Raw genomic sequence first — 25,562 nt, 5'->3', positions numbered from 1 at the left:
CCACGCTGTCAGATAAGATAGACATTCATCGCACTGTGCTGTTGGGTACTTGAAATGTGTCTGAGGAACTGAATGTTTTATCTTTAAATTTTTTTTTAAAGATTTATTTATTTATTTATTTGACAGACAGAGATTATAAGTAGGCAGAGAGGCAGTCAGAGAGAGGAGGAAGCAGGCTCCCTGCTGAGCAGAGAGCCGGGTGTGGGACTTGATCCCAGGACCCTGGGGTCATGACCTGAGCCGAAGGCAGAGGCTTTAACCCACTGAGCCACCCAGGCGCCCCCTGAATAAATAAAAAAATCTTATTTATTTTTTATTGAAAGTTAAATAGCTATATAGAGCAAGTGGCTACCATACGAGGCAGTATAGTTTAAAAAAATAAGGAAGCTGGGGCTCCTGGGTGGCTCTCTGCTCAGCAGGGAGCCTGCTTCCCCCTCTCTCTCTGTCTCTCTGCCTACTTGTGATCTCTGTCTGTCAAATAAATAAATAAAATAAAATAAAGGAAATTGAGTTCCTGACCAAAGAGTTAGTTATTAACACAACTGGGAGTGAAAGCTTGCTCTCCTCCTTTAAATGTTTCCATCCTCTTCCTCGTAATTGAGGAATCTGCATATTTTCCCAGATAATTCAAATTTGCCATTTTCAATGTCCATACTTAACCATTCTTTGATGTAAAGCTTTCTGAGGTGTACTGCGCAGTTTCCTGCCTTGGAAAAAAGCCACGTGGCCGTAATTGTAGACTTTTCTTAAGAACACAAAGCGTGAACCTCAGTTGTCGTTCTGGATAATAAGAATGAGGCCCTCAGAACAGGGCCTAGTGAGGCTTACAGGGCTGTCTTCCCCACACTTAATGTCTCTGCAGCTGGGAATGATTTGGCTGTTTCCTCTCGCCTTGTCACATCTTGATGTGGTAGCTTCTGACAGGATCCCACCTCCCTTTACTAGCTCAGCAATGAACCAAGTATAGGAACTTGATCCATTAGTGAGATTTATTTCACCTACGATTCTAAACCATCAGGCCTGGGAGAGTTTCACAACTGAGTCAGGTACACAGGGTTTTATACAAAATCTTCCCCAATGCACACTTTTCCTCTTAAAGGTGTATAATGACATGAGTCTCACAAAACTACTGGCGCGATAAATGGTACGCTGTTTTGTTTTACTTTGACTATGCCACTCTGGATATGTCAATATTGCCATGTTTAGGGGACCAAAGCAGGATAGGTTTGTGCACAAAATATTTCAAGGACTGAGACTAGAACTAGGGGTGGATTATTTTAGATGACTTTCCTGAGCTCTTTTTCCATAGTGTATTTTCAGGTCGTGGGATAGTAACAGTTCTATAAACCTTTTGAAAATATTCAAAAACCAAAGTGAATTCTAAGAATACTAAAAGAAATAATAATACATTCATTTCCATATTCTCTCCTTAGACAGGGGCCAGACTTGCAGTAATTGGATCTATTCAAAACATAGCTGAGAGCATGAGTGCCAGAAAGGGCTCAAAGCAAAGGGAATAGTTGTCACAAAGCCCATGCACTAGAGCCCCTGACCTCTAGCCAGGAGAAACAAAACACTCTGATGGCGTTAAGCCTATGTCTCATGCTCTACTCCTCAGCCCAGACTGAGGGTACGTGAGAAGGGTGGTTCAGAAGGAACTCTGAGGGGCGCCTGGGTGGCTTAGTCAGTGAAGTGTCTGAGTCTTGATTTCAGCCCGTGTCAGGATCTCAGGGTCCTGCAATTGAGATCATGTCGGGCTCTGTGCTCAGCAGGGAGCCTGCTTGAGGATTCTCTCTCCCTCTCTCTTCCTCTGCTCCTATCTACTCCCTCAAATAAACAAACAAACAAACAAACAAATAAATAAATCTTTAGAAGGAAATTGGGGCCTGGTTTCCTGGACCACTGAAAGCTAATATATGACTACACACTCTGTTCACCATCTCTGGGGAGAATACAATCCATTTTAGAAAGACTTTCCTTACACGGTTAAGATGTTGGGAGTTTTTTGTTTTGTTTTGTTTTTCTTTTCTTTCTTTCTTTCTTTCTTTTTTTTTTTTTTTTTTTTTTTTTTTTACGTCTGTGAGGGTAGCATTCAGTTCTCTGAACCAATTGTTGATGTAGAAGCATGACCACCAGACAGGTGTTCTGCATTTTTGCTTGGTCTTCTGAAGCAGCTTAACCTTTTGCTCAAGGGAAGCACTTGGTTTGCCTGTGTGCTGCTTTACCAAATAACTTCCCTAATGCGTTGATCCTTTCATTAGTTATTTATAGTCAAGTTTTGATTATCCACTAGGCAGGTTCCTGGCACGGTTTTCAGCCCTCTGTTTGCCTTTCTCACCTCCCACTGACACACACTTCTGCAGCTTGTAGCAACTTCGAATTTCCCCTGAGTCACAGCTCCTCTACCTTGGTGCCAGCTCAGCCGCCCCTCCCCCAACGAGTCTACAAACCCAAACAACAGCTACCTACCTCTCCTCTCCGGATGAGGTCGCCAGAGAGGACGTTGGGACCCCTGGGCAGAGGGCCAGAGCTTCTGGGAAGGCTGGAGAAAGGTCAGTAAGCAGGGTGGTCGGAGCCCTCGGATAGCTTCCCATCACACTCCGCAGCATGGCATCATTTTGTTTGAAGTGTTATGTATTCCCAAGACACGGGACGCACCCTCCCTCCTCGAATTCCTAAGTTGCAGGAGAGAATTCTTTCTCTTCTATCTGCACTCTGGGCCTCAGGGAGAGTGGCACTGGCACATTTTTATGCTGAGGGACAGCTTCTAGGTCTCCTGATACCTAAGCCAGAGCTGTTTCCATGTTACCTTAGAGCAGTGGTTCTCAGTCTCAGAAGTCTGATGCCTCGGTTCCAGAAATTCTGATTTTAACTGGTCTGAGGTTAGGCCTGAGCATTGGGCTTTTCAAACATCCCCCAAGTGATTCTAACGTGTGGCCAAGGCTGAGAACCACTGGCTGAGAGCCTCACTTGGCTAATAGTGATTGTGGATACTGCTCTTCAATGGCACAGCTGTGGCTCCACTGGGTTAGAATAAATGTTTGACTAGGAAGGGGGGGAAGACATACACACACATAGAACAATTCAGGAGCTGTTGTTCATTGCCAGGGACAACACTGCATTCACTCATTCAGTCAACAAACATTTATTGAGGGCTGCTACTAGAATGGGTAGATGCCAAAATGCATGGTAAAGTCACTACCCTCACTCGGTATCTCCCTGGGACCTAATAATTCCCTAGAAGAAGCCTTTTGGGCATGTTCTCTGGACCCCCATTACAAGGACAATCAATTCTAGCCCTTCCTCCTTCCTGGTTTATGCCCAATTAGTGACTCATAATTCCCCTGCACTTGCACATGACTTGACTGAACATATATAATCCTGGTGCCTATAGTCTCTGGTTGCTCTGCAGAGTACAGTTGCTTGAATTATGACAGTTATCTCTGCTAATAAAGTTCACTTTTTTACTGCAGAGTTATAAATACATATGCAGCTTGCATATTCGAGGAGGCATGTGGGAGGAAACGCTGAGCTGTGGGGCCCTTCTAGAACAGAAGCCACTCCCTGGAACCTGCACATACATAACTTTGCTGATACATCCCCCCCCCCCCCACACACACACCAAGGCTCATCTTCAGGGCTTTCTTATAAAAAGGATTTACTGTAAAGAACCCTGGTGAGAAGATCAGAAATTAGCATCCTTGACATTTGCATTCTTTCCTCGGCCCCCAAATGGATTCACAGCATCCAGCTTCTCTTCTCCCAGGGGAAAATGGGTCCCACAGTCTCTGAGGAAACTGGAATGGCGTTAAATGGGATGTGAAGCAACAGCCAAATGGGGATTAGGAAGAAGTAGGAAGAAAGGCAGCAGGAAGGTGTGTGTGGGGGGTGGGGGGGGAGAGCTTGTAATTTTGTAAATTTGAACCATGCAAATAACGTTCATTAAATCTAGGAGATGCTCAGGGCATTGCTGGTAAGCCATATAAAGAAGCAGCAGACAAATGAATCTGGCCAGTTATCTGAAAGAGAGAGCTAATGGAGGCATTTTCTAGAAGGAACTTCAAGTTCTTACTGAATGCAGTAGCACTATACATTATCAATGTTTAGCTGACTATAATTTTATAATTTAGCCTGGAATTTGAACTGCTCGTAGGAGATTGTACCTTGTGGGTAATAATAGGTATGTATAGTGAATGTTATACAGCATTAAAAAAAAAAAAATATATATATATATATATATATATATGGCGAGCTACTTTGGTAACAAATATGTTTATTTGCAAAGAAAATTATGATTATGCTGAGACCCAGCATGGAACAGGCACCACTGGTTGTCTAACCAACAGTTTTTCCTTACTTTCCTTGCTCGTCAAACATGATTTGCGAGGGAGGAGGGTGGGTTTCAATCCTCCCTCAAGCAACATGTTGAGAGTGACTTTACCCTACCTGCAGGATCAAAGGGAAAGCCTAATGGTCCTCAATCAATCTCAGTGGACCATTCCCCTTTGCTGGAGCTACTTTAGGGTGGGTATGCTGGATTGTCTGCTTTCAATGTGGTCCACTATTCCCCTCTAAGTCTAGGACCCATGCTCTCCAGAATCAGTCTCTGTCCTGTTCCGGGTAATTGCTCACAAGAGGAACTAGGCTCAGGATTTGCAAAGAGGGTGCTGTTCTTCCTCTAGAGATGATTGTAGCTGTATAGGTGGGTAGATGAGAGAGTCCCAGCAGCTTCCTAGCACAAATTTGAGGAATTACACACTTAGGTGTTTGAGGCTAAGGTTATTCGGGGTCAACTCCTCTGATCTTTAAGGAGAGAGTTTCTGAAGTCTGCTTCCCCGGCTTTCCCAGGAGTTGCATATGCCCCCAAATTCTATGTTAAGCCCCTCCAATCCAGAATACGTAGAGTGGCTTTAGTTTTCTATCTTGAACCCTGACTGATACCATGGCCAGGGGTCCGTTGTGGCTGACAGGATGGAGGGCATTTCTTTCCTCCTGAGAAGCAGACTGTAGAAGAGACAGCCCCTATCTGCCTCTGGACAACGTGGCATTTGGATGTGATGCCTGGTACAGCTGTCACCATTTGTTGCCAGCCTGAAATAGAGCCAATATGCAAGTAAAAGGAGAGCCAAGAGAAATGTCCAGTGGGGGGGAGGGGGCTGAAGTCCCAACGCACCTGCAGCTGATGGTTTTCTAATTGGTGCAGACTTCTTCTTGAAGGAAGCAAATGTTAAGATGGTTTGACAGCAGATGCCATGTTCTCTGAGGATGAGACATTATATGGAGATTCACACCTGTTTTTCATCCCTTTCTTCTTACAGTCTTCCTCCACACCAAACAAATGAATACCCAGGTGATCTCTGTCTCAAATGTATAACACACCTTTGAAATACGTACCTGGATTATTGGTTTGCCTTGGCAGATGTGTCTACAATATTACTGCACCTTTTTTTTTTTTTTCAGACTCTAGTTATACTTTAAAATAGACGTACACTGCCAAGGCATTAGTACAATCCATCGTTTTGAATTTGTTCTTATTCTACCTGTATACAGGCCGTCCTCACTTTGCATGCTAGTGCAGGAGCACAAAAATGACCAGGCAAGCTGAAAGTGTACAAAGCAATCTTGATAATTAACAGGAAAAATGACAACTGCCCCATAATATCTTTTTTCCAAAATATTGAAGACTTTCACTTACAAACGCATAGGGACATTTTAAAAATAGGAAAATTTACATTTACAAAGAGTGTTACTTAAAACATTAGAAACATTAAATGTTTTATTTCTTTGAAGAATTCTATCAAGAGTAGTTTGAACAGCACTTACCTTCAGAGTGTCTTTCGTCTGCCTTGGCAAATTGTCATATCCATTCTAACTTTAGGTCTGCTTCCAACATTTTATCCTTTAAGCTTATGGTGAAATACCCTTGAGAGTTCCTTTAATATGAAAATATTGCCAGTGTCACTTCCTTCTTTTTGTCATGCCACTCATTGATGATAAACTTGCCTTCTGGTTACGTATCTAAGTTTCTTGAATTAGCTGCAGTATCAACATTCTCACTATAGAAATATATGTGTTATTTGCAACCCAAATAATTGTGATCTAGGAACTATTATTACTATTATTGTTGTGAAGTTTCCATACAGAAACTTCCTGGTGAGATCTAAATCAGTTATTGTAGTAGAACTTCAAGAGAACTATCTATAAACATTGGGAGTTTGTCTCTGGAAAAGCAAAAAACACCAAAACAAAACAAAACAAACAACCAAACAAAACATGTTCTATGAATTCTCCCATCCTAATGAGTATTGAATTCCTGAAAGCCCTCTTTCCCAGGGCTTTCCCAGGGCCACCACAAGGGATTGTTTTGGTTAGAACCTATCCACTCTTTTGGAAAAAAGAAAAGAAGGGTGTGAAGCCAAGTTTTTACATGAGGAAAGCCAGCAGGACACAAAGAAAATTCATTTTGTGAACTCATTATCCATCCAGGCTAGCAATCATTGGAGTCTTATGGGTTGAGTGGCAGGACCTCCCTGGGTCACTGTGTCAAAAAGGACTTTGAGACTATGTCTAGGCTCAATAGAAAAGAGTATTGCAATTGACTAGCAATGTCTATCATGGTTAAGAGAGAAGAGAGTTGAGGGCACATGCTCTGTACAGGCCATTCCTGCTCTAGGGGCTGCCTCTTAGTAAGGTCAGAGATTCAAGTTTGCCAGCATATGAAAATGTATTTGATACCTGAGGAATGAACTTGTGCCAACCAATTCATAAGAAACTGATACATAAATCAGAAAGACCATTTATTGGCTAGATTTAGGAAGACAATCATGAATGTGCACATGTTATTAAATGGGAACTTGAATGTTATAATGAAGGAACTTGACCTTTGGAGTCAGGCAGACCTAGTTTTGTACCATGGCTGCAATTCTCCATTGCTACATAGCTCCTTTATAGCGTTCTATTGATAAGGACACTGATGCTGTGTCTGGAGTTAGTAGGAAAAAAAAATGTCCTGGTTAATTGACTACGTCTGAAACAGTCAAGATCAGGAAAGTGGGAGTGGCTATTATTTGCATATATTGTTATACGTTCTATTTTTTTACAATGAATGCATGTTCTCCCAATAATAAAGTCTATTTTCTAGAATTAAAAACCTGCTTTGTGACCGAGGATATAAAAAATGTTTGCTACATGATTTGTACGGCTAGTACCATTGAGCCATCTTCACAGTATAAACACAAATGACACATAAATAAGAAATGACAGCTTGTGGTTCTGGACACCCATTCTCCTGCTCAGAGCTGGAGAAAAAATGGTCACATAGCCATTCTCCATTTTATATACACCTTAGAGATCAGTACTGACTGATAGAAATAGAATGCAAGCCATCCATGTGAACTACATAGGTTATTTTAAATTTTCTAATAGCCATATGAAAAAGAAGAAGAGAAACAAACCTGCTTTTACAAAAATTCTACCAGTTTTATTACCCATATACCTTGTGTTCCACACCCTCAATTTCAGAGGATAGTTTTTACATTTAGGTATTGTGGCATCTCTAGTTGAGGACTGTTATCTTAGAGGAGACTGGGGGCCTTAGACTTCTCTAGTCTGCACTTCCTGCTGGATGGTAGATGGCAGCTGCCCAGCCTGACATTTGTGGTTCTCTCTGTGGAGCACTGGTCTCTCCACAACCACCACTGTCAGGCCCTCAGCCAAGCTAAACTATTTTTCTACCTTGGATTCTTTCAAATTTCTCCTATAATCATAATTTTTTTTAAAGATTTTATTTATTTATTTGACAGACAGAGATCAAAAATAGGCAGAGAGGCAGGCAGAGAGAGAGGAGGAAGCAGGCTCCCTGCTGAGCAGAGAGCCCGATGTGGGGCTCGATCCCAGGACCCTGGGATCATGACCTGAGCTGAAGGCAGAGGCTTTAACCCACTGAGCCACCCAGGTGCCTCCATAATTTTTTTTAACTTGGAGAAAAGAGCAGGCTCCTTTTCCTTCTTTAAACTGCGTTTCTGGAATCCCTTACTGCTCTTCTCTAAACCAGTGGCTCCATACTTGAGTGAGCATCAGCATCACCAGGAGGGTTTGTTAAATTACTGGCCCAGCTCGAGAGTTTCGGATTCAGTAGGTCCAAGGTGGGGCTGGAGCATTTGCATTGCTAAAAGCTCCCAGGGGATGGCAATGCAACTGGTCCAGGAACCACACTTTGGGAACCACACTTTGAGAACCACTAATCTGTATCTTTCATGTCAGTGGAGGAAGGAGCTGAGAAGCTTTGGGTATTTGAAAATGAAAGAATTTTTGGAAAGTGAAAAGCATCAGGTTACAACTTTCCTCCAAAATAAGTCAACCCCAATTCTGTTATTTCCCTGAAGCAGCATCTTAGAGTGATCTAACACCTCCTCTTCTGAGATTTCTCCCCCAGTATCCCACTAGAGGCAAAGCAACTGGGCTTCTCCCTTTCGCAGACCTCTGCTACAGCCCTCTATTGTTCCCTGGTGTGGTCAGCATCTGGGCATGCATGTCGACAGACACTCATGGGCAGCAGGGCTGGACACTTCTTCTGACAAGCTGCACCCTCTCCCTAACACGAGGACCTCTCATAAAACTCTCCCGGCTGAAGAGTACTGAATGATTGAGTGAATGAAGGATACATATTTGGAGAACAAGAAGAGAACTAGTCACATGTTACTTAAAATTTTCCTAAGCATCATAGATAACAATGACACAAGGAATTGTTAAAAACCTAAACCAAAACAACAGAAACACTTGGACCTTCTGAGAACTCATTATGTTTTTAGTATCACATGGTGTCTCTCACAAAGAGTTCTAAATACCTAGCATTGCTTTATAGAATGACTTCTAATTAACATAGATGCTGTTACTCGGAGTGATGGACCTAAGGTGTGTTATTTTGAAGAAAATGGATTCATTGCCCTTAAACACTGGGTTCTCAGAGGGCTTTTAAAAAAAAAAAAAACTTTTTATTTTGGAACTTCAAATATTTATAAAGGCAAAGAGGGCAATACAATGAAACTTCGTGAACCAATCGTCTAGATTCAGTAATATTAACTCTTGGCCAATCTTGTTTAATCTATAACTTCACCCATTTCAACAATACATGTAGTTTTTTGAAGGAAAACCCAGTGTCATATCAGTTCATACATGAAAAGTTTCAGTGTGCATCTCTAATATACAAAGATTATTTGAAGGACATAGCAACACTATCATTATCACATTGAAATAATAAATCTTTAACATCAAATATTTACCAGTGTTTAAATTTTCCATTGTCTCATAAACTTCTTCAGTTTACTCAGACAACTTGTAGTCAAGTTGTATTGTTGTATTCAGAATACAAATAGGTTCATAAATTGTCATTGGTTGATAAGCACTTAAGTCCCTCTTTTTAATTGCTAGGTTCTCATTCTTTCCTTTTTGGGTTTTTAAAAAAATTATTTAAAGATTTTATTTATTTATTTATTTGACAGAGAGAGATCACAAGTAGACGGAGAGGCAGGCAGAGAGAGAGAGAGAGAGAGGGAAGCAGGCTCCCTCTCCCTGCTGAGCAGAGAGCCTGATGCGGGACTCAATCCCAGGACCCTGAGATCATGACCTGAGCTGAAAGCACCGGCTTAACCTACTGAGCCACCCAGGCACCCTAAAAAATTATTTTTATTAACATATAATATATTATTTGCCCCAGCGGTACAGGTCTGTGAATCGTCAGGCTTACACACTTCACAGCACTCACCATAGCACATACCCTCCCCAATGTCCATAACCCCATCACCCTCTCCCTACACCCCCCACCCCACCCCCCAGCATCCCTTAGTATGTTTTGTAAGATTAGGAGTCTCTTACAGTTTGGGATTTAAAAAAAGATTTTGGTTGAAGAAAGTGGGTTGGTTGTTTTATAAGGTTTCCCACAGATTGGAGTTAGAAGATTATATTCTTATTGTACCATTTACCTTATTCCTTCTCTCCCTCTGTAGGTAATAATTTCTTTTGCAAATTTTATATTTTATCCTTTCATTAAAAAAAGTTAAAAAGTAGCATACCTTACACACTTTTTCTCTGCCTTCCTTTTTTTTTTTTTAGCTCCATGTTACATGCTGTTGATTACTCCACCATACTTTGCAGAGGAATCCCTCATTCCTTTTTTATGGCTGCATATTACTCCCCCATGTGGATGTTACATATCTTATTCAGCCAGTCCCCTACTGCTAGATGATTGATCTGTTTGAAATTTGTTGCTTCTACAAACAGTGCTGCAATAAATAGCTAATACCTCTTTCTCTATTTTTGCTAGGGTATCTTTGGAATAGATTTCTAGAAGGGAAACTGCTAAGACAAAGAATAACTATATCTGTAAATTTCTAGAAATTGCAGAAGCTCTGATTTTAAATGCAATGTGTTTCTAGAAGTTTTGTTACCAAATGGATACTGACACAGATCCTATTTTAGTTATCTCTTTCTACATAGCGAATAACTTCCACAAGTAGTAGCTTAAAACAATAGCATTTATTATTTCTTATGATTGTGCAGTTTGGGTGGGGCTCCTCAAGGATGGTTTATCTCTGCTCCATTTGGTTGGCTGGGACAGTTTGGCTGGCACTGGAGAATCCATATGATTTTATTCATGTTCTGTGCCTCAGCTGTAGTGAGTGGGATGGTTGGACACTGGCTGGGTTTCTCTCTTTCTCCAGGTCTCACATTATCCAGAATCCCAGGATTCCAAGCTTCTTAAACATGGTGTCTAAATCCTGAGATAGTAAAACTGGAAATTGCAAGGTCTCTTAAGGTGTAGTCCCAGACTCATATAACATTACTTCCATAATCTACAGGCCAAGGCAAATCTCATGGTCAACCAGATTCAAAGGGAAGGGAAACAAACCCCACATCCTGTGGGAGGAACAACATAAATAAATAGAGATGAAAGAACTGTTAATGACCATCTTTCAGGCAATCTACCACAGATCCCAACTGCATATATGCGTTATATAAACCAAAAACTCATGCCCTATTCTTATCTACTTCAGTATCAGCAGAATCTGTGGAAAGAGTCCATAAAGGTGGTGAGAAATGAAACACCTCTTTATGTTGCAGTGTTAAGTGGGGGTGATGGTAAAACTCAAGGGAACCCAAAGAGGAAAAAACATCTATTAAGGAAAAGGGAGAAAGTCTTGCTTTGAGGTGCTTGATCACCTATTTAGAACATAAATAGTCAATAGCTATTGTATTCATTCATTCTTTTTGTGTTTATTCAAGGACACTGTTTCAGGTTCAAAGACTACAGTGGTGAACATAAGAGACAAGGTCCTAGCTCTTGGAGTACTTAACTTTCTAGATTGGGAAATGCAGAACAGGGTAAGGGATAGAAAGGTAAGAGAATATCCTACCCTTGAAGAAGTTACAGTGTCCAGTAGTTGAAAGTGGGGATGATAAGTAATTGTGACCTAGCTAGAACCAAACAGAGATAATGGAAGACAAATACAACAAAGAGGTACAGACAATTTGGAGGAAAGGAGGGGGTTTGGAGGAAACTGGAGGAAAGGAGGGATCACTGTGGTGTGGGGAAGTCAGGGAACACTGTACAGTGAGAGGGAGGCACGGTGGGGACCAGAGTCCTCTTCTGTGTAATGACTGGGATGGTTGGACACTGGCTGGGTTTCTCTCTTTCTCCAGGTCTCACATTATCCAGAATCCCAGAATTCCAAGCTTCTTAAGCATGGTGTCTAAATATGACATACTGGCAAGTCCCAGGGTTGCTGAGTGATTAAAGGTTCTCACCAAAATGGCTTCCCTCCATGATGGCCTCCTACTACTTGCTAAGAGAAAGGCAAAATGGGGTTTTAAAACTGATTGATCTGGTAGGTAATGCAGTTCTATATAAAATATCATATTATTCAAAGGCCAGAACTGGAGTCCTATGACAGATATTCAAGGCATAGTTCTCGCTGTCAGATCTGCATGTTCTCCCTTGGTGATCTCACTCAGCTACGTGGCTTTACATAGTATCTAAATGCCAATGACTCACAAAAGGATATCTTCAGCTCTGACATCTTGCCATACTCACATACCAACCGTTTAATCTACATACTCATTTGGAAGTCTGATAAGCTTCACATGGCCAAAATGGAATGCTTGATTTTTCCCTGGAAAAATGCTGCTCCTCCCCTGTTTTCCCTATCTGTTAGTGGCATCACCAGGACCAAGTTACTTAAGCCAAAATACTGGAGTCTGTCTTGACTTCTTTCTCTCTTTCTTACACTCCACATCCAACCCCTCACCTTGTCCTGCGGTTCTACCTTCAGGATGGATCTCAAATTCAACTACTCTATGCCTCTTCTCTGATGCCAAGCCACCATCACGTCTCATGTCCTAACCCATCACCTGCCTCCTCTCATGTTCCCCTCAGTCTATTACCCACACAGATACCAGAGCAAACTTTTCAAAGTGAAAGTCAGGTCATATAATATCTCTGACTAAAACCCTCCAGGAGGTTACCACAGCAATTAAATTAAAATTCAGACTCCTAGCCTTGGCTTACAAGGTCCTACATTATTCTAGCCCTGACTCTTGCTTCAGCCTCACCTCCTGTCACACTGACCCACCCTTACAGCTCTCCAGCCACAATGACCCTTTTATGTTTCTTAAACATGAGGAACTTGTGGCTTTCTTGGGAACTTTACATTGCTCTTTCCCTGCCCTCTTTTTTGGACGGCTGAAAATGCTCCATTTTTTAGGTCTCAGTTCAGATGGCACCTCCGTAGAGATACCTCTCCTATTTAAAGGAACCCACAGTTAAATTTCACTGATCAAGGGGTGCCTGGGTATCTCAGTCGTTTAGGAATCTGCCTTCAGCTCACTTCATGATCCCAGAGCCCTGGGATCGAGCCCTGAATCAGGCTCCCTGCTCAGTGGGGAGTCTGCTTTTCCTTCACCTCCCCCCCGTTTGTGCTATCAAATAAATAAAATCTTTTTTTAAAAAATTCACTAATCAAGGCACAGAGGGTACAATGATGAATAATAAAGTACTAGCTCTTATAAAACTTTCATTCTAAATGGAGAGAATGCAGAACATGGTAAGGGACATACTGTTTTATATTCAGGGATATACTATTTTATATTCTCCATAGCATTGATCATACACTGAAAAATACCTTATTCATCTTCCTATTTATGTCCATCCCTCACTCCATTCAGTATACATTGGCAAAGGGAGATAGGATAGGGCCCTTGGCTGTCTTGCTCTCCACAGTATTTCCAGCTCTTATAAAGGTGCTTACCATATAGTGGTTCTCAATGAGCATTTGTTAACTATATGACTGAATGTGTTTGCACCTATTAAAAATTATAAAAGTAACATTACAGTTATAAAGGAAGAATTGGTTAGAGAGAAAAACCTGTTTATAGCCCCTTTATTCTAATTACATCCTTCTAAATCTTGATTTCTAATCCCACCCCAGCATTATGTGGATGTCAAGGGTTATTGGACCCATTCATTACATCTGCCACCAGTGAAATGCATGTCAGCCTAATTACTCCAGAGTGACATACATTTCCTAGAGGGCAACATACCTCTTTGCTTCCTGTAAAAACGTGTTCTTTCAGGGCTGTGTTAAACATTGGTGCTCCAGTTATGGTTTCTGAGTCCTTTCTTTGTTCTTTGACATACACAATCATGATCTAGCCAGAACTAAATAGAGATAATGAAAAGACAAACAGAACTTTATGTAAGTGAAGGAAACAAACATAGATTGGGACATCTACTCTGTACCCCATAAGATCTAACACTAACAACAATGAACCTGACTTAATAGTCTGATGCTGAACAAATTATATAGTCACTCATGGTTCAATGTCCGCTTTCTGTAACATCTGAATAATAGTGCTTATTCTTCCAAACTTCCTTGTGAAATGTGCATTGTTTTATATCATAGAACTATGGAATGTTAGGCCCTTGGGCATCTTGGGAATCATCTAATCAGTATCCAAATGCAGAAACTGAAGCCTGGGGAGGGTAAGCAGTTTACCTAAGCCCACAGCTAACTATTGGCATGCCTGGATTTAGAACTCAGATCTTCTGACTCTTAGACCAGTGAGGTTGTTTTGACCTTACCATACTGCAATATCCACTATTTAGCTTTCCATGGGCATCTGTATTATCTTCAAGTTAGCTTACACAATTCTCCAGGATCATGATAACTTGTTTCTCTCACAGTGCTTACTTGTTCATATAAAAATATGTTCTTAAAAAAAAAAGAAGAGTCTGTCCATAACACTTGGACCCCCTCCCTGATGTGATCATCTCGAACTTTCCAGTTGTTTCCCCTGATTCATTGAAAACTTCAGCCCTTTGCTCGCTGTCGTTTTTTCCATGTGACTCCATTTATTCTTGGTGATTTCAACAATCTCCTAAATGAACTACATGATATTCTGACCACTTCATTTACTGAACTCACCTTTCATGAGATTTTTCTCTACCCCACCCCAGCCATCCGTTTTCATGCTCAGATATTTGTTCCCCTCTTGTTTTCTAGTTCACTTATTCTAATACCCTGACTCCAACCATTCTTTGACCCCATCAAGCTCTGATCCTTCAGCTCTATTCATGTTTCATGGTTCTTCCTGTCCGCCCTCTCTTCTTCATCCAGCCCAGAATCCCTGGTCCATCACTGTAATCAGTCTTTTGTGTATATCCACAACTCCACTGCCATTTTCTTTCTCCACCAGTTGCTCGGAAAAACTCCAAACCTGCTTCAAGTCATCTCTCTATCCATCTTGTCCCTACACCCAAGCAGTGGAATGAACCTGGTTAAAATAGTCATAACTTGCAGTATTTAAATTTAGGATTATAAATTAGAGGAGGGCCCTCAGTAGAGCCCAGTAATTATTCATTTCCTTGGTTAATAATCCACTCTCATTCTTCTAGACTTTATGTTTACTTAAATTCCACATTCTCAAATGTCCAGTCCTCACTCTTACCTGATATTCTCACCCACTGATACACTGGGAAAAAAAATTAAATTAAGCAAAAGAGAGACTGGCTCTTTTCCAGTAATCTTAGCTTCTCCACTTCCCCAACATCCATGCCCTAAAATGAATGAATTGTCCACGCTATTAAGGCTAAACTCTGTTAAGATATAGTTCTTCATGTGTCTCTCACATCTGTTTTGATTCAGATTGTCTTATCAAGGATATTTGTAGGGTGAATAGCCTTGGAAGATAGATAGTGTCTTCCTTTGGAGCAAACAGTAGGGATGCTTACTGTCCATTTATAATAAAAATAATGTCTTTTTCTGAAGCATGTTTACTGCCCAATGTAAAAGATTCAGGTTCACTAAACTCAGATTTTCTTACTTGTACAACCCACTCCATGTGCAGGCATTACCTGGCCCTCTTCCTACACTGCTCTGTGGGAATTGAGGTTCAGGAAATTGATGCAATAAAACTCTGATCTCTGGCTACTGCTATTGCTGTGAGAAATGAAATCCTTTGTCTCTGACCCAGGAGTCTCATGTTTTTTTCGCATCCATGAAATTATGAGAGGCTAACTTGTTAGTATGCAAGTTGGATAAAAATCTCAGACATTTCAGAGTTCCTGGCACTTTCTACTTCTGAATTGCATCTCATTTCCTCTTGCCTTTTCAAGGATTTTGCTCCTATGGGTTATCTGCTCTCTCTTTTGCATTGTTAATTTTTCCCTTTTCACTGTATCATTCCCCAGCCTATACAGGTGATGTAATATCTACCACCTTAAAAGACAAAAACAGCTCCCCTTAGGCTTCTCATTTCTCTTCATCTACTGTTCCATTTCTCTGCTGCCTTTTAGAACAAGACTCCTTCAAAAAGTCCCCTTTATTCCCTTTCTCCACCTCTTCACTTTTCATTCCCTTCTCACTCCAATTTTTAATTATACCATTATTTAATTATACCATTTTTCTGAACACTTTCAAAAGTTGTCCACAACCTTCATGGGGTTTAATCCAATTTTTCTAAAAAATCCAATTTCTCTTTTTATTGGACTTTAGCAGCCACCAACCAGCTAACCACTTTCTCTTTCTTGAAATACATTCTCAGTTTCTGGTTTTTCTTACTCCATTTAATATCAGTTGCTGACTCTTCCTACTCTACAGAAAGACTATGTGGGTTTTGCCTTTATTCCATTAATAGCATACATTAATTGATTTTCAGATGTTAAACTAACTTTGCATTCCTGGAATAAATCCAACTTGAGAATGGTATATTCTTCTTCTTCTTCTTCTCTCTCTTTTTTTTTTTAAGTTGTTTGATTCGATTTGGTAATATCTTATTAAGGCTTTTTGCATCTTTCTTCACAAGGGATATTGGTCTGAAGTCTTTTCTTGTGATGTCTGCCTGGCTTTGGTAGTACAGGGTAGTACAGGTCTCATAAAATAAGTTGGGAAGTGTTCTTTTTCTCAAAGAATTTGTGAAGGATTGGTCTTATATCTCATTTAAACACTTGATAGATTCACCAGGGACACCATCTGGGTCTGGCTTTTGTTAGCAAAATTTTATTATTTTATCTTATTTTAATCTTTTACACGATTTTATTTATTTATTTGTCAGAGAGAGAGAGCACACAAGCAGGGAGGGCAGCAGGCAGAGGGAGAAGCAGGCTCCCCACTGAGCAAGGAGCCTCATGTGGGACTTGATCCTAAGACCCTGGGATCATGACTGGAGCCTAAGGCAGATGCTCAGCTGACTGAGTCACCTAGTTGTCCCTGTTAGTGAGATTTTAAATTTCATACTCTCTCTCTTGCTCTCACACTGTGTCAAATAAATACAAGTCTTTAAGAAAAAAAATTACTAATTCAATATCTTTACTTGTCAAAGGTTTATGCAGATATTTTGTTTCTTCTTGAGTCAGTTTCGGTTACTTGTGTACTTCTAGAAATTGTTCCATTTTATCTAAGTTGTTTAATTTATTGGCATTCAGCTGTTGAATGGCATTCCTTTATAATCCTTTTAATTCCTGTAGAGTTGGTAGTGATACCCTTTCTTTCATGATTTTAGTAATTAGTGTCTTTTCTCTTATTTTCTTGGTTAGTCTAGTTAAAGGTTTGTCAATTTTATCGATCTTTTCAAAGAATCAACTTTTTAAAAAAGTTTCTCTATCATTTTTCCGCTAGAATATTTATTAGCTCATTCCTTCTGCTTGCTTTGTGTTTAGCTTGCTCTTTGCTATCCCATTTCTTAATGTGGAATCTTTGGTTTTTAATTTTTCAAAATCTTATATAGGCATCTTAAGTTATGCATTTCTCTTTAAGCACTGCTTTATTTTTTTAAGAGAGAGTATGTGCATATGTGTGCAAGTGGGGGGAGGGGCAGAGGGAAAGAATCTTCCTGAAGATGCCCCACTGAGTCTGGAGCCCCACTTGGGCATGATCCCACAGTCTATGAGATCAGGACCCCAGCTGAAACCAGGAGTCAGTTGCACAACTGACTGAGCCATCCAGGTGCCTGTAAGCACTGCTTTAGATATATGCCATGAATTTTGATTAACTTCCCTCATGATTTCTTCTTTGACTCATCGGTTATTTAGAAGTATGTTTCTTAATTTCCAACTATTTGTTGTTTTCTCAGGTATCTGTTACAGATATCTAATTCCACTGTGGTCATGGGACCTACTTTGTGTAATTTCAATATTCAATTTTCTGTATTTTACTGGGACTTGTTTTGGGCTATAGTATATGGTTTATCCTGGAGAATGTTCCATACACACTTGAAAAGAAATGTGTATTCTATAGTTCTTGGGTGGAGTGTTTTATAAATATTAAGACAAGTTGGTTGGTAGTGTTCTTTTTTTTTTAAAGATTTTATTTATTTATTTGATAGAAATTACAAGTAGTCAGAGAGGTAGGCAGGGAGAGAGGAGAAGCAGGCTCCCTGCTGAGCAGAGTCCAGAGCAGGGTTCGATCCCAGGACCCTAAGACTATGACCTGAGCTGAAGGCAGAGGCTTAACCCACTGAGTCACCCAGGTACTCCTGGTTGGTAGTGTTCTTAAAGCCTTCTATAGTTGTTCTATCAACTATTGAAAGTGGTATATTGAAATCTCTATTGTCTAGTTCTCCTTTCATTTTTGCCAGTTTTTGTGTCATACATTTTGGGGAGTTGGTTCTTTGATATATATATATAGATATATGTATCTATCTATATATATATATATCTGTTATATCTTCTAGATGTGTTGACCACTTAGCAAAAATGTTTCCAGTAATACACCTTAAAGTTTGTATGATATTAACATAGCCACTCTAGGCTTCTTATTATTATTACTGTTTACATACTGTACCTTTTCTACTTCGCTTTCAATCTACTCCTATCTTTGAACTCAGGTATGTCTCTTGTAGGTCTGTGACAGAGTTGGGTCTTGCTGTTTTATTCTGTCTGATAGTATCTGCCTTTTGAGTAGCATGTTTTGTGCAATCATACTTAATGTACTTATTGTACACTCAGAATTTCTCTTTGCTGGTTAGTTATTTTCTGTATGTCTCTTTTTTTATTAGAGAGAGAGAGAGAGACCATGAGCATCCACAAGTTGGGGAAGGAGGGCCAGAGGGAGAGGGAGAGAGAGAGAATCTTAAGCAGGCTTCACACCAGTGCAGAGTTCAACTGGGCAATCCATCTCATGACCCTGAGATCATGACCTGAGCTGAAGCCAAGAGTTGGTCCCTCAACCAACCGAGCCACCCAGATGCCTGGATGTTTCTCATATCTTTTTTATTTCACTGAAGTAATGGAGTCATGAAGCACTAATATATTTGAAAATAACTTAAACAATTTCTCACTAAACAAAATATGCATAGCATAGAAAATAGAAGAAATGACTTGTACTTCTGTCATTCAACCACAACTTTATTTAATATTGTGGTATATTTTTTTCCAGTCTTTTAAACCTTTTTCTATTCAGATTTTTGTTTTTTTCTTTACATAGTTTATTTATGCACACAATTGTATATCTATAGTTTATGCAGTCTATTATATCAATTTTCTATGTATTTCAGCCATGGAGCAGCCATCACCAACAGAGAGATATCTGAAGCAATGAAGCAGAGATCCCTTTGTAAGAGCTTTTGACCAAATGAAGTCATTCTGAATGGCCTTATTAAAATAACCACACTTGCAAAAACTGGGTATGTCAGAGGCTTGGTTTGGAAGACAAGGTGTCCGAGAAGCACCTGGTGCATCAAGTCCTGGTTGTACATTTGGTTTTTAGCTTCCTACTTTCTGACACAAAACAAAGCAAAGGCATTTTCTCCTGTACACTTGGTAAAACCCTGTAAAATGGCTGGACTAAGTTTCTTGGAGGAATGGTATCTATTTTTTACTATTGATTATGGGTTGTATGTGTGTGTACATATAATCTCACATAATATTAAGCTTATTGATTCCTTGGTATTCTAACCTTTTTTCTACTTGTTTATTAGTTTTTGATGATGCACTTGTCAATTTTTCTGTGTAGTTCCATTAAACTTTGCTCTATTTAGTTAAGTGGACATAGGTTCATGATTGTATCACAACTGTAGGATAGTTCCTTTTAAAAATTACTACACGTATGAAAGTTGGAGGTTCGAAGATGATCAGATAATATTACTACACGTTACCTCTTTATCAATCCTTCTTGTTTAAAATTGTTATGTTGGATATTAATGTTATTAGATGAATCATTTTTTGGTTAGTATTTTCTTGGTAGTTCTTTAAAAAAAAATTGCCTTTCTTCAAATGTTTTCGTGATATATTCCAACCATGGTTTGCAAATAGCACATGGTTTGGTTTCTTCTTTAAAAACCCAACCTAAATGTGGTTTTTTGTGTCACTGTTTTTTTTTTTTTTAATGATATAAACCATTTTTTTTTTATTGTGACTAATAACACTTGGACTTCTCTCTAGAATCTCATTTCCTATGTATACTTTTCCTTTTCTTTTTCTTTTTCTTCTTTTTTGCCTGCTAATTCAGTAAATAAGTTTTCTCTAGGTATTTTTTCCCCCTCTAACAATTTGGAAGTTAGGCAACCTATTTTTCTAATTTTGATGAATACCCTTCAATGTTTAATGTGTATATCAGTAACAAACTGTCATTTTCAAGGCTGCCACAATCTTTTTTTTATATTTTAAGATTTTTACTTATTTATTTGATAGGGAGAGAGAGAAAGAGAGCACAAGCAGGGGGAGTGGCAGGCAGAGGGAGAAGCAGGCTTCCCACTGAGCAAGGACCCTGATGTGGGGCTGGATCCCAGAATCCTGGGATCATGACCTGAGTTGAAGGCAGACACTTAACGGTCTGAGTCACCCAGGCATACCTACCATAATCTTTTAAATAGCCCTTCTATTTTTAGGATAGTTCCCTGGTTATAAATCTCACTTTCCTGGTATAAATTTTGGAACTCAGATTTCCTGTCTCCATTGCAACCAGGATCCAGACCTATGACATAGGCTCTGCTAAGCAGAAGCACCTGTGGAAATGTGAAGATTATGAGAATACAAGCTCTGTACACACCTTCCATTTTCCTGGTATAGGTAAAGATAGAAGAGGCATCCAGACTGTAAAGGTGGCATCGGTTGTAAGATCAAAGTTCTGACACAGAATTGGCTGATAGCAGGAACAGATGAAGGAAAGCTGAGTTCATGGCATTTGGTGTTGATGGGAATAGAAGCAGTTTCTTTATCATGTCAGTTCTGTTGCACGGTTTAGGGCATTTTTTTTCTGGCACTTTAATCCAAGCCTTCCCGTTTGTTTGTTTGTTTAGCTTACCCAATGACCCTGGAGCTGCTGAACATCAATTTAAGAAATTCTTGCTTGCAGTGTGTTGTTTGCAACAAGGAATTTTAACCAATATCATAACTTGTCAAAGTCTAAACTTAAGGTATATTTCACTCCTGAGGAAAAGAAATCAAGTCTTTAATTCAGAATTCTCTTCTACCATCATTTACCATATTTTTAAGGGTTAATACATTATTTTATGTTTAAGAGAGGGAGAGAGAGAGAGAGATAGGAGGGGAAGAGGGAGAGAGAGAATCTTAGGCAGGCTTCATGCCCTGTGTGGGGCCTGATGCAGAGCTCAATCTCACCACCCTGAGATCATGACTGGAGCCAAAATCAAGAGTTGGATGCTCAATTGACTGAGTCACCGATGCTCCCCATTAGGGGCTAATATTTTAATATTACCTGGTTTTAAACTCCCAAATACTGATATGTAATAAAGTATTACTGATTTAGGTTAGCTGAGATATTTGCTCATTTGTTTATCCTTTCTTTTCCCATCTTACTTATTCTTTTTGGGTTCAGCCTTTTTGTTATTGGAGCAAATTCTTTAGTACCTTTCAATGAACACCTGTGACTATTAAATTTAAAAATGTGTTTATTTTGTTCTTCCTCCTGAAAGATAGTTTAGCTAGGTATAGAATTCTAGTTTCTCTGTTATGGACTCTCAATACTTTGAAGATATTTTCCATTGTCTTCTGTCACTTATTGTTGCTTATAAATCTGCTGACAGGTCATTCCTGTCAACATGACTCATTTCCTGTCAAAAAGACTATCACTCCTTTTAGGATACTTTGATTTTTCTCAGTGGTAACTTTTAACATTTTCCTATTGCATTTGGTATTCTGTAATTTCACTAGTAGGTACAGGCCTTAGTTTTAAAAATTTCTTCTGCTTGAGCCTTGCCATTTTCCTTTGGTTTGATAACTCATGGTTTTCTTCAGGTCTGAACAATTTTCACACATTTTCTCTTTGGATATTGCCTCACCATATCCTATTTTCTCTCCTCTAGAAACTCTTTTAGATGTACATTGGGCCTTCCATTTCTATCTTCCAGGTTTCTGAACTTATCTTTGCTGCTTTAGCAGTTTATTATATGCATTTTCCATGTAATTCAGTCTCTTTATAAAAATCATTTTTATAATATAAAGATTAACTGGCTCAAAAGTGATCAGTAGTGTATTTCCTACCACATTAGTTACTCTCCTGGCTTTCAAGGCTCTCATGCATCCAGGCCCTGGCATTAGTTAGGTAACTATGGGCACACAACTTTTCTGGGTCCCAATTTCCCAACATAGTGATTACTGAGATTATTGAAAAACTCAAATAAGCTAAAGCATTTAAGGTGCTGACAAAGGCCCAACACATAGCAGCATACTAAATAAAACTTAGTGTGGTTGCATAGCTCATAGCAATTTCCCCAGTGTTCACATCTGTATAACATCTTTCCTCCTCCCATTTTTAGATATGAATTCTGAATGGAAGCTGTTACCAGTTCTAAGACCTTGCTTCTTTGGTTGAAATGACTGGCCAAGGCATGGTCAGATGAGTCTAAACCAACTCATTAGTCACTCCTTGAGACTTAAAATTTTTGTTTCCTTTATGACAGCAGAGTACTTAAATTTAAGTAGAGCTGCTGGCTGTAGTAAGAGAAAACGAAAATGACATTTAGAAAAGGGAGTACAGGAGGCGGGGGATAGATGGGAGAGAGATTTACAGACACCACTCAAGCTCTTGGTCTCATTAGCTTTGATGATATGGGACTTTTCAATACTATAGATTCCTTTAATATTTGAATATTTTATAATAGGGAAAAATAATTTATAATAAAGATTTTGAAAGATTTTTATCAGATTTTGAACAAGAATCTTAACTTCATTTTACTGCTCAGTTACATAGATTTTTATTCCCGCTTTCCAGAATGATTGTTATTCTTTCTCCAGCTATGGAAATGTAGCTGTAATACATTATATTTGAACAGTCCTTCAGAGTTCCCACAGCCTTTCATGTCATTATCTTATTTGATTGTCATTATCTTATTTCATGTCATTATCTTATAGTGAGGTGAGTGGGCCAGGTAATGTTAAGCTTAGTTTTTACAAATCATGATATTACGACCCAAGTTACATGTTGTTCAGGATGGAGAAGGTGAGAACTGAAATAGGTATTAAGCATTCCTTACCAAGAGAGCTCAGAGCTTACTATTTGGACGGTTGTGAGAGATGGTACATTATAAAACATTTTCATTAATTATTGTTAATTAGGATTTTCAGAAGAGCCCTGAAAAGTTTCATTAGCTCAATCATAAGACCTATTAAAATGCACTCAAGTCCACAATTTAAAATCATTCTTCCCAACGCACTTATCTTTCCCCAAAAGTTAATCTTTGCCATGTTCTGAATCAAGTTCCTGTTGTGCTTTTAAACTCTAGAACTTCAACCTTGAGAAGATATTATTGGGGGTGGAGTGGGAGAGAAGGGGGTGTATTATTCCTGGCTAGACATCCAGTGCTTAACAGGTTCAGATATAAATGAGCATAAATTCCTGCACCCCTTGACTAAGATAGAACTCTATATTGGCTATAACACATGGCTAATTATTTACAAAGTAATCACAAAGTACTGGAGCAATATTATCACAACACCCTTGTTTTGGAGAACTCAAATGCTTTCACAACTTAACTCATTTTACCCTCACTGAATCCACAAGGAGAGGCTAGATGACAAGTATTTGCTGAAGTTTTTGAAGTAGTTACTAAAGATAATGCAAAGCAAGCATGGTTTAGCTTCCTTTTTAGCCTCAGCATGATTGTACCTGTTATGAGAATCTTTCCATTTCACGTAGAAAACACAATTTATGAGGAGGATTGTTTCAATTTTAGATAAATTGTTTCTATGGAATCAAGGCATAAATGTGTCAAATACTGGAAGGATCATACTATTAGTTAATCAGCAGTGTTTTTCATTTTGCACTCTAAAGATAAGCCTTTTGTTTTAAGCACAGTATTATAATAAACTGACAGTCCTGGCGTAGCTCCCCTTTTCTCCTGACTGCCATTAGACTAAAATCGATCCTCTAAATAAAGTCTGTCCCAAGAGACACAATTGATGTAGGGAAAAGGGGACTTTTTTAAGCCGAGCCTGACGTCACACATTTGTGCTCTAACCATCTGTACCTTTTATTAACCAGGGGCTGGAGCCGCCCAGGCGGACAGACATAGGCGCACAACAGCCTTCTCCCACACAAGCCTGGAATGGCAACAGTGTGCGGCTGCCTTAGAAAGAAAAGCCGTTTCAGAACTCCGGGGTGGCATGGGGGTGTGTGTGGCAGGGTGAGGGAATCATTTTTTTTTTCTCTTCTTCTCCATCCAAGGATGCTATTTATTGGAAATCCAGCACATCTTTTATTTTTTAAATTAATTTCTCTCGAGTGGGAGGCAAAATCCTTTAGATGCGAAGGAAGAAAAGGGAAAAAATGCAAGTCGGCAGGAGGATTTTGGAGAATTGCAGCCTTGCTTCGGATTGGGACTACAGGCAGAGAAAGACTCCGGCGTCCACAACCTGTTTGGCTGCAAATATGCCGCCGTTCCGCCCCGAGTGCAGCATCGCTCCCCTCCCCTCCCCTCTGCCCCGGCCCGGTTGCTGCCCCCGGGACGGCAGCAGTCCCCTCGCGTCACCTCTCACACCCTGCGGTGACTAGTCCACCCAAGTCCGGAGGGGCGTGTGCTGGGGAGGAGCGCTCATTCTCCTTCGACGCGCGAGACCCGGGCAGTTCACGCTCCCGCACAGTCCCCTCCTTCTGGCCTTGCCCACAGCCCCCGGGAGAGCAGTAGCCTCCCTGTGACCGCCTCTTCATCCTCCACAAGCCCAGAGGCGCATTCTCACTGTCCCTCCACGTGCGCGTCGGGTTCGCCCCTCTCCTTTCGCCGCTCCCAGGAAGGCAGCAGCCACCAGGTGCCCACCTCTCACGCCCCTTCCGGCCCCTCACCCAGTTCCTTCATCCTCCTCTAGCTTTGGGGAGAGTCCACACTCCACCTCCACGTGCGAACCCAGGGCCGTTACCCGGCTTGCACATGCCCCCCACCTCCAGCCCAGGCTCCGCCCACGGCGCCCCGGGCACGCGCCCCGGAGTACCTGGCCACCCCTCCCCCTGCTCGGCTCGGCTCCCCTCCCGCCTCCCCCGCCCCACACGCAGCAGCTCGCAGCCCACCCCTCGCAGCTTCCTTCCCTCCGCCCCTCCCTCCCCAGGAGATGGGGGGGGGCACGAACGAGCGCGGTGGCGTGGCCAATGGGCGCTTGGCTTACTCTGGCCTCTCCCCCGCGCGGCCGCCAATCGCGGCAGGCGGTGGTGGTAATATTGTGGAGTGGAGTTTGGATGCCGCCGCTGCCGCGGGTTGGAACGGCGCGGCCGCGGGGGCTGCCAGGGTATTTCGGGAAGGGGGCGTGAGGAGGCGGCGGCGGCGGCGGCTGTGGCAGCAGCAGCGTGTGTAGGCAGCGGAGAGAAAGAGAAAGAAAGGAAAGAAGAGGGCGGGGGAGTACTCAGAGGAGGAGGCGGGACCGACCGGGCTCCTCACCTCTCGGTAGCGGCGGCGGGCGGCTGGGGAGGCGGCACCGCCCCCTGCCCGCGGACTCTTCAACGCAGCCGGCCGCCGACCTGCGGACCCCGGGCAGCGGCCGAAGCGACGGGGGCGGACGCGGTGGGCCGGGGTGGCGGTCGAGGCGACCGCCATGGCGTTCCTCAAACTCCGTGACCAGGTAGGTG

The 25,562-nt window shown here is 41.0% G+C and overlaps 1 protein-coding gene and 1 long non-coding RNA gene across 16 annotated transcripts in view; one reads left to right on the top strand and one right to left on the bottom strand.

Moving 5' to 3' along the window:
- Positions 1–4,256: 4,256 nt before the first annotated feature.
- LOC309841618 lies at positions 4,257–25,459 on the bottom strand. Of its 7 annotated transcripts, XR_014299214.1 has the most exons (7): positions 24,789–24,914; positions 20,538–20,917; positions 13,594–13,711; positions 5,824–5,933; positions 5,490–5,601; positions 5,174–5,259; positions 4,257–5,091 (listed from the first exon to the last, which is right to left on the bottom strand). It is a non-coding gene; the product is annotated as an uncharacterized lncRNA (long non-coding RNA). The 7 variants fall into 7 exon arrangements; XR_014299210.1 differs by lacking the exon at positions 24,789–24,914 and adding an exon at positions 25,375–25,455 and having other exon boundaries at positions 5,174–5,601; XR_014299212.1 differs by having other exon boundaries at positions 5,174–5,601; positions 24,763–24,917.
- The window catches only part of ANKRD28 (ankyrin repeat domain 28), a 199,729-nt gene continuing 199,219 nt past the window's right edge, over positions 25,053–25,562 (top strand). For 7 of the 9 annotated variants that reach the window (XM_082684432.1, XM_082684435.1, XM_082684431.1 and 4 more), the window contains exon 1: positions 25,129–25,555. Coding sequence is in view for 1 of the 9 variants with exons in the window: in XM_082684430.1 (XP_082540556.1) it covers positions 25,529–25,555 (27 nt within the window). In the remaining 8 variants the exon portion in view is untranslated. Of the gene's footprint in view, positions 25,556–25,562 lie in introns of all 9 variants that reach the window. The other 2 variants (XM_082684430.1, XM_082684421.1) reach the window with 2 other exon arrangements.

Source organism: Mustela nivalis (assembly GCF_964662115.1).
Source record: "Mustela nivalis genome assembly, chromosome: 1".
Lineage (NCBI taxonomy): Eukaryota > Metazoa > Chordata > Mammalia > Carnivora > Mustelidae > Mustela > Mustela nivalis.
The sequence above is the reverse complement of the archived record's forward strand: the minus strand, read 5'-3'. Positions and strand labels throughout refer to the sequence as shown.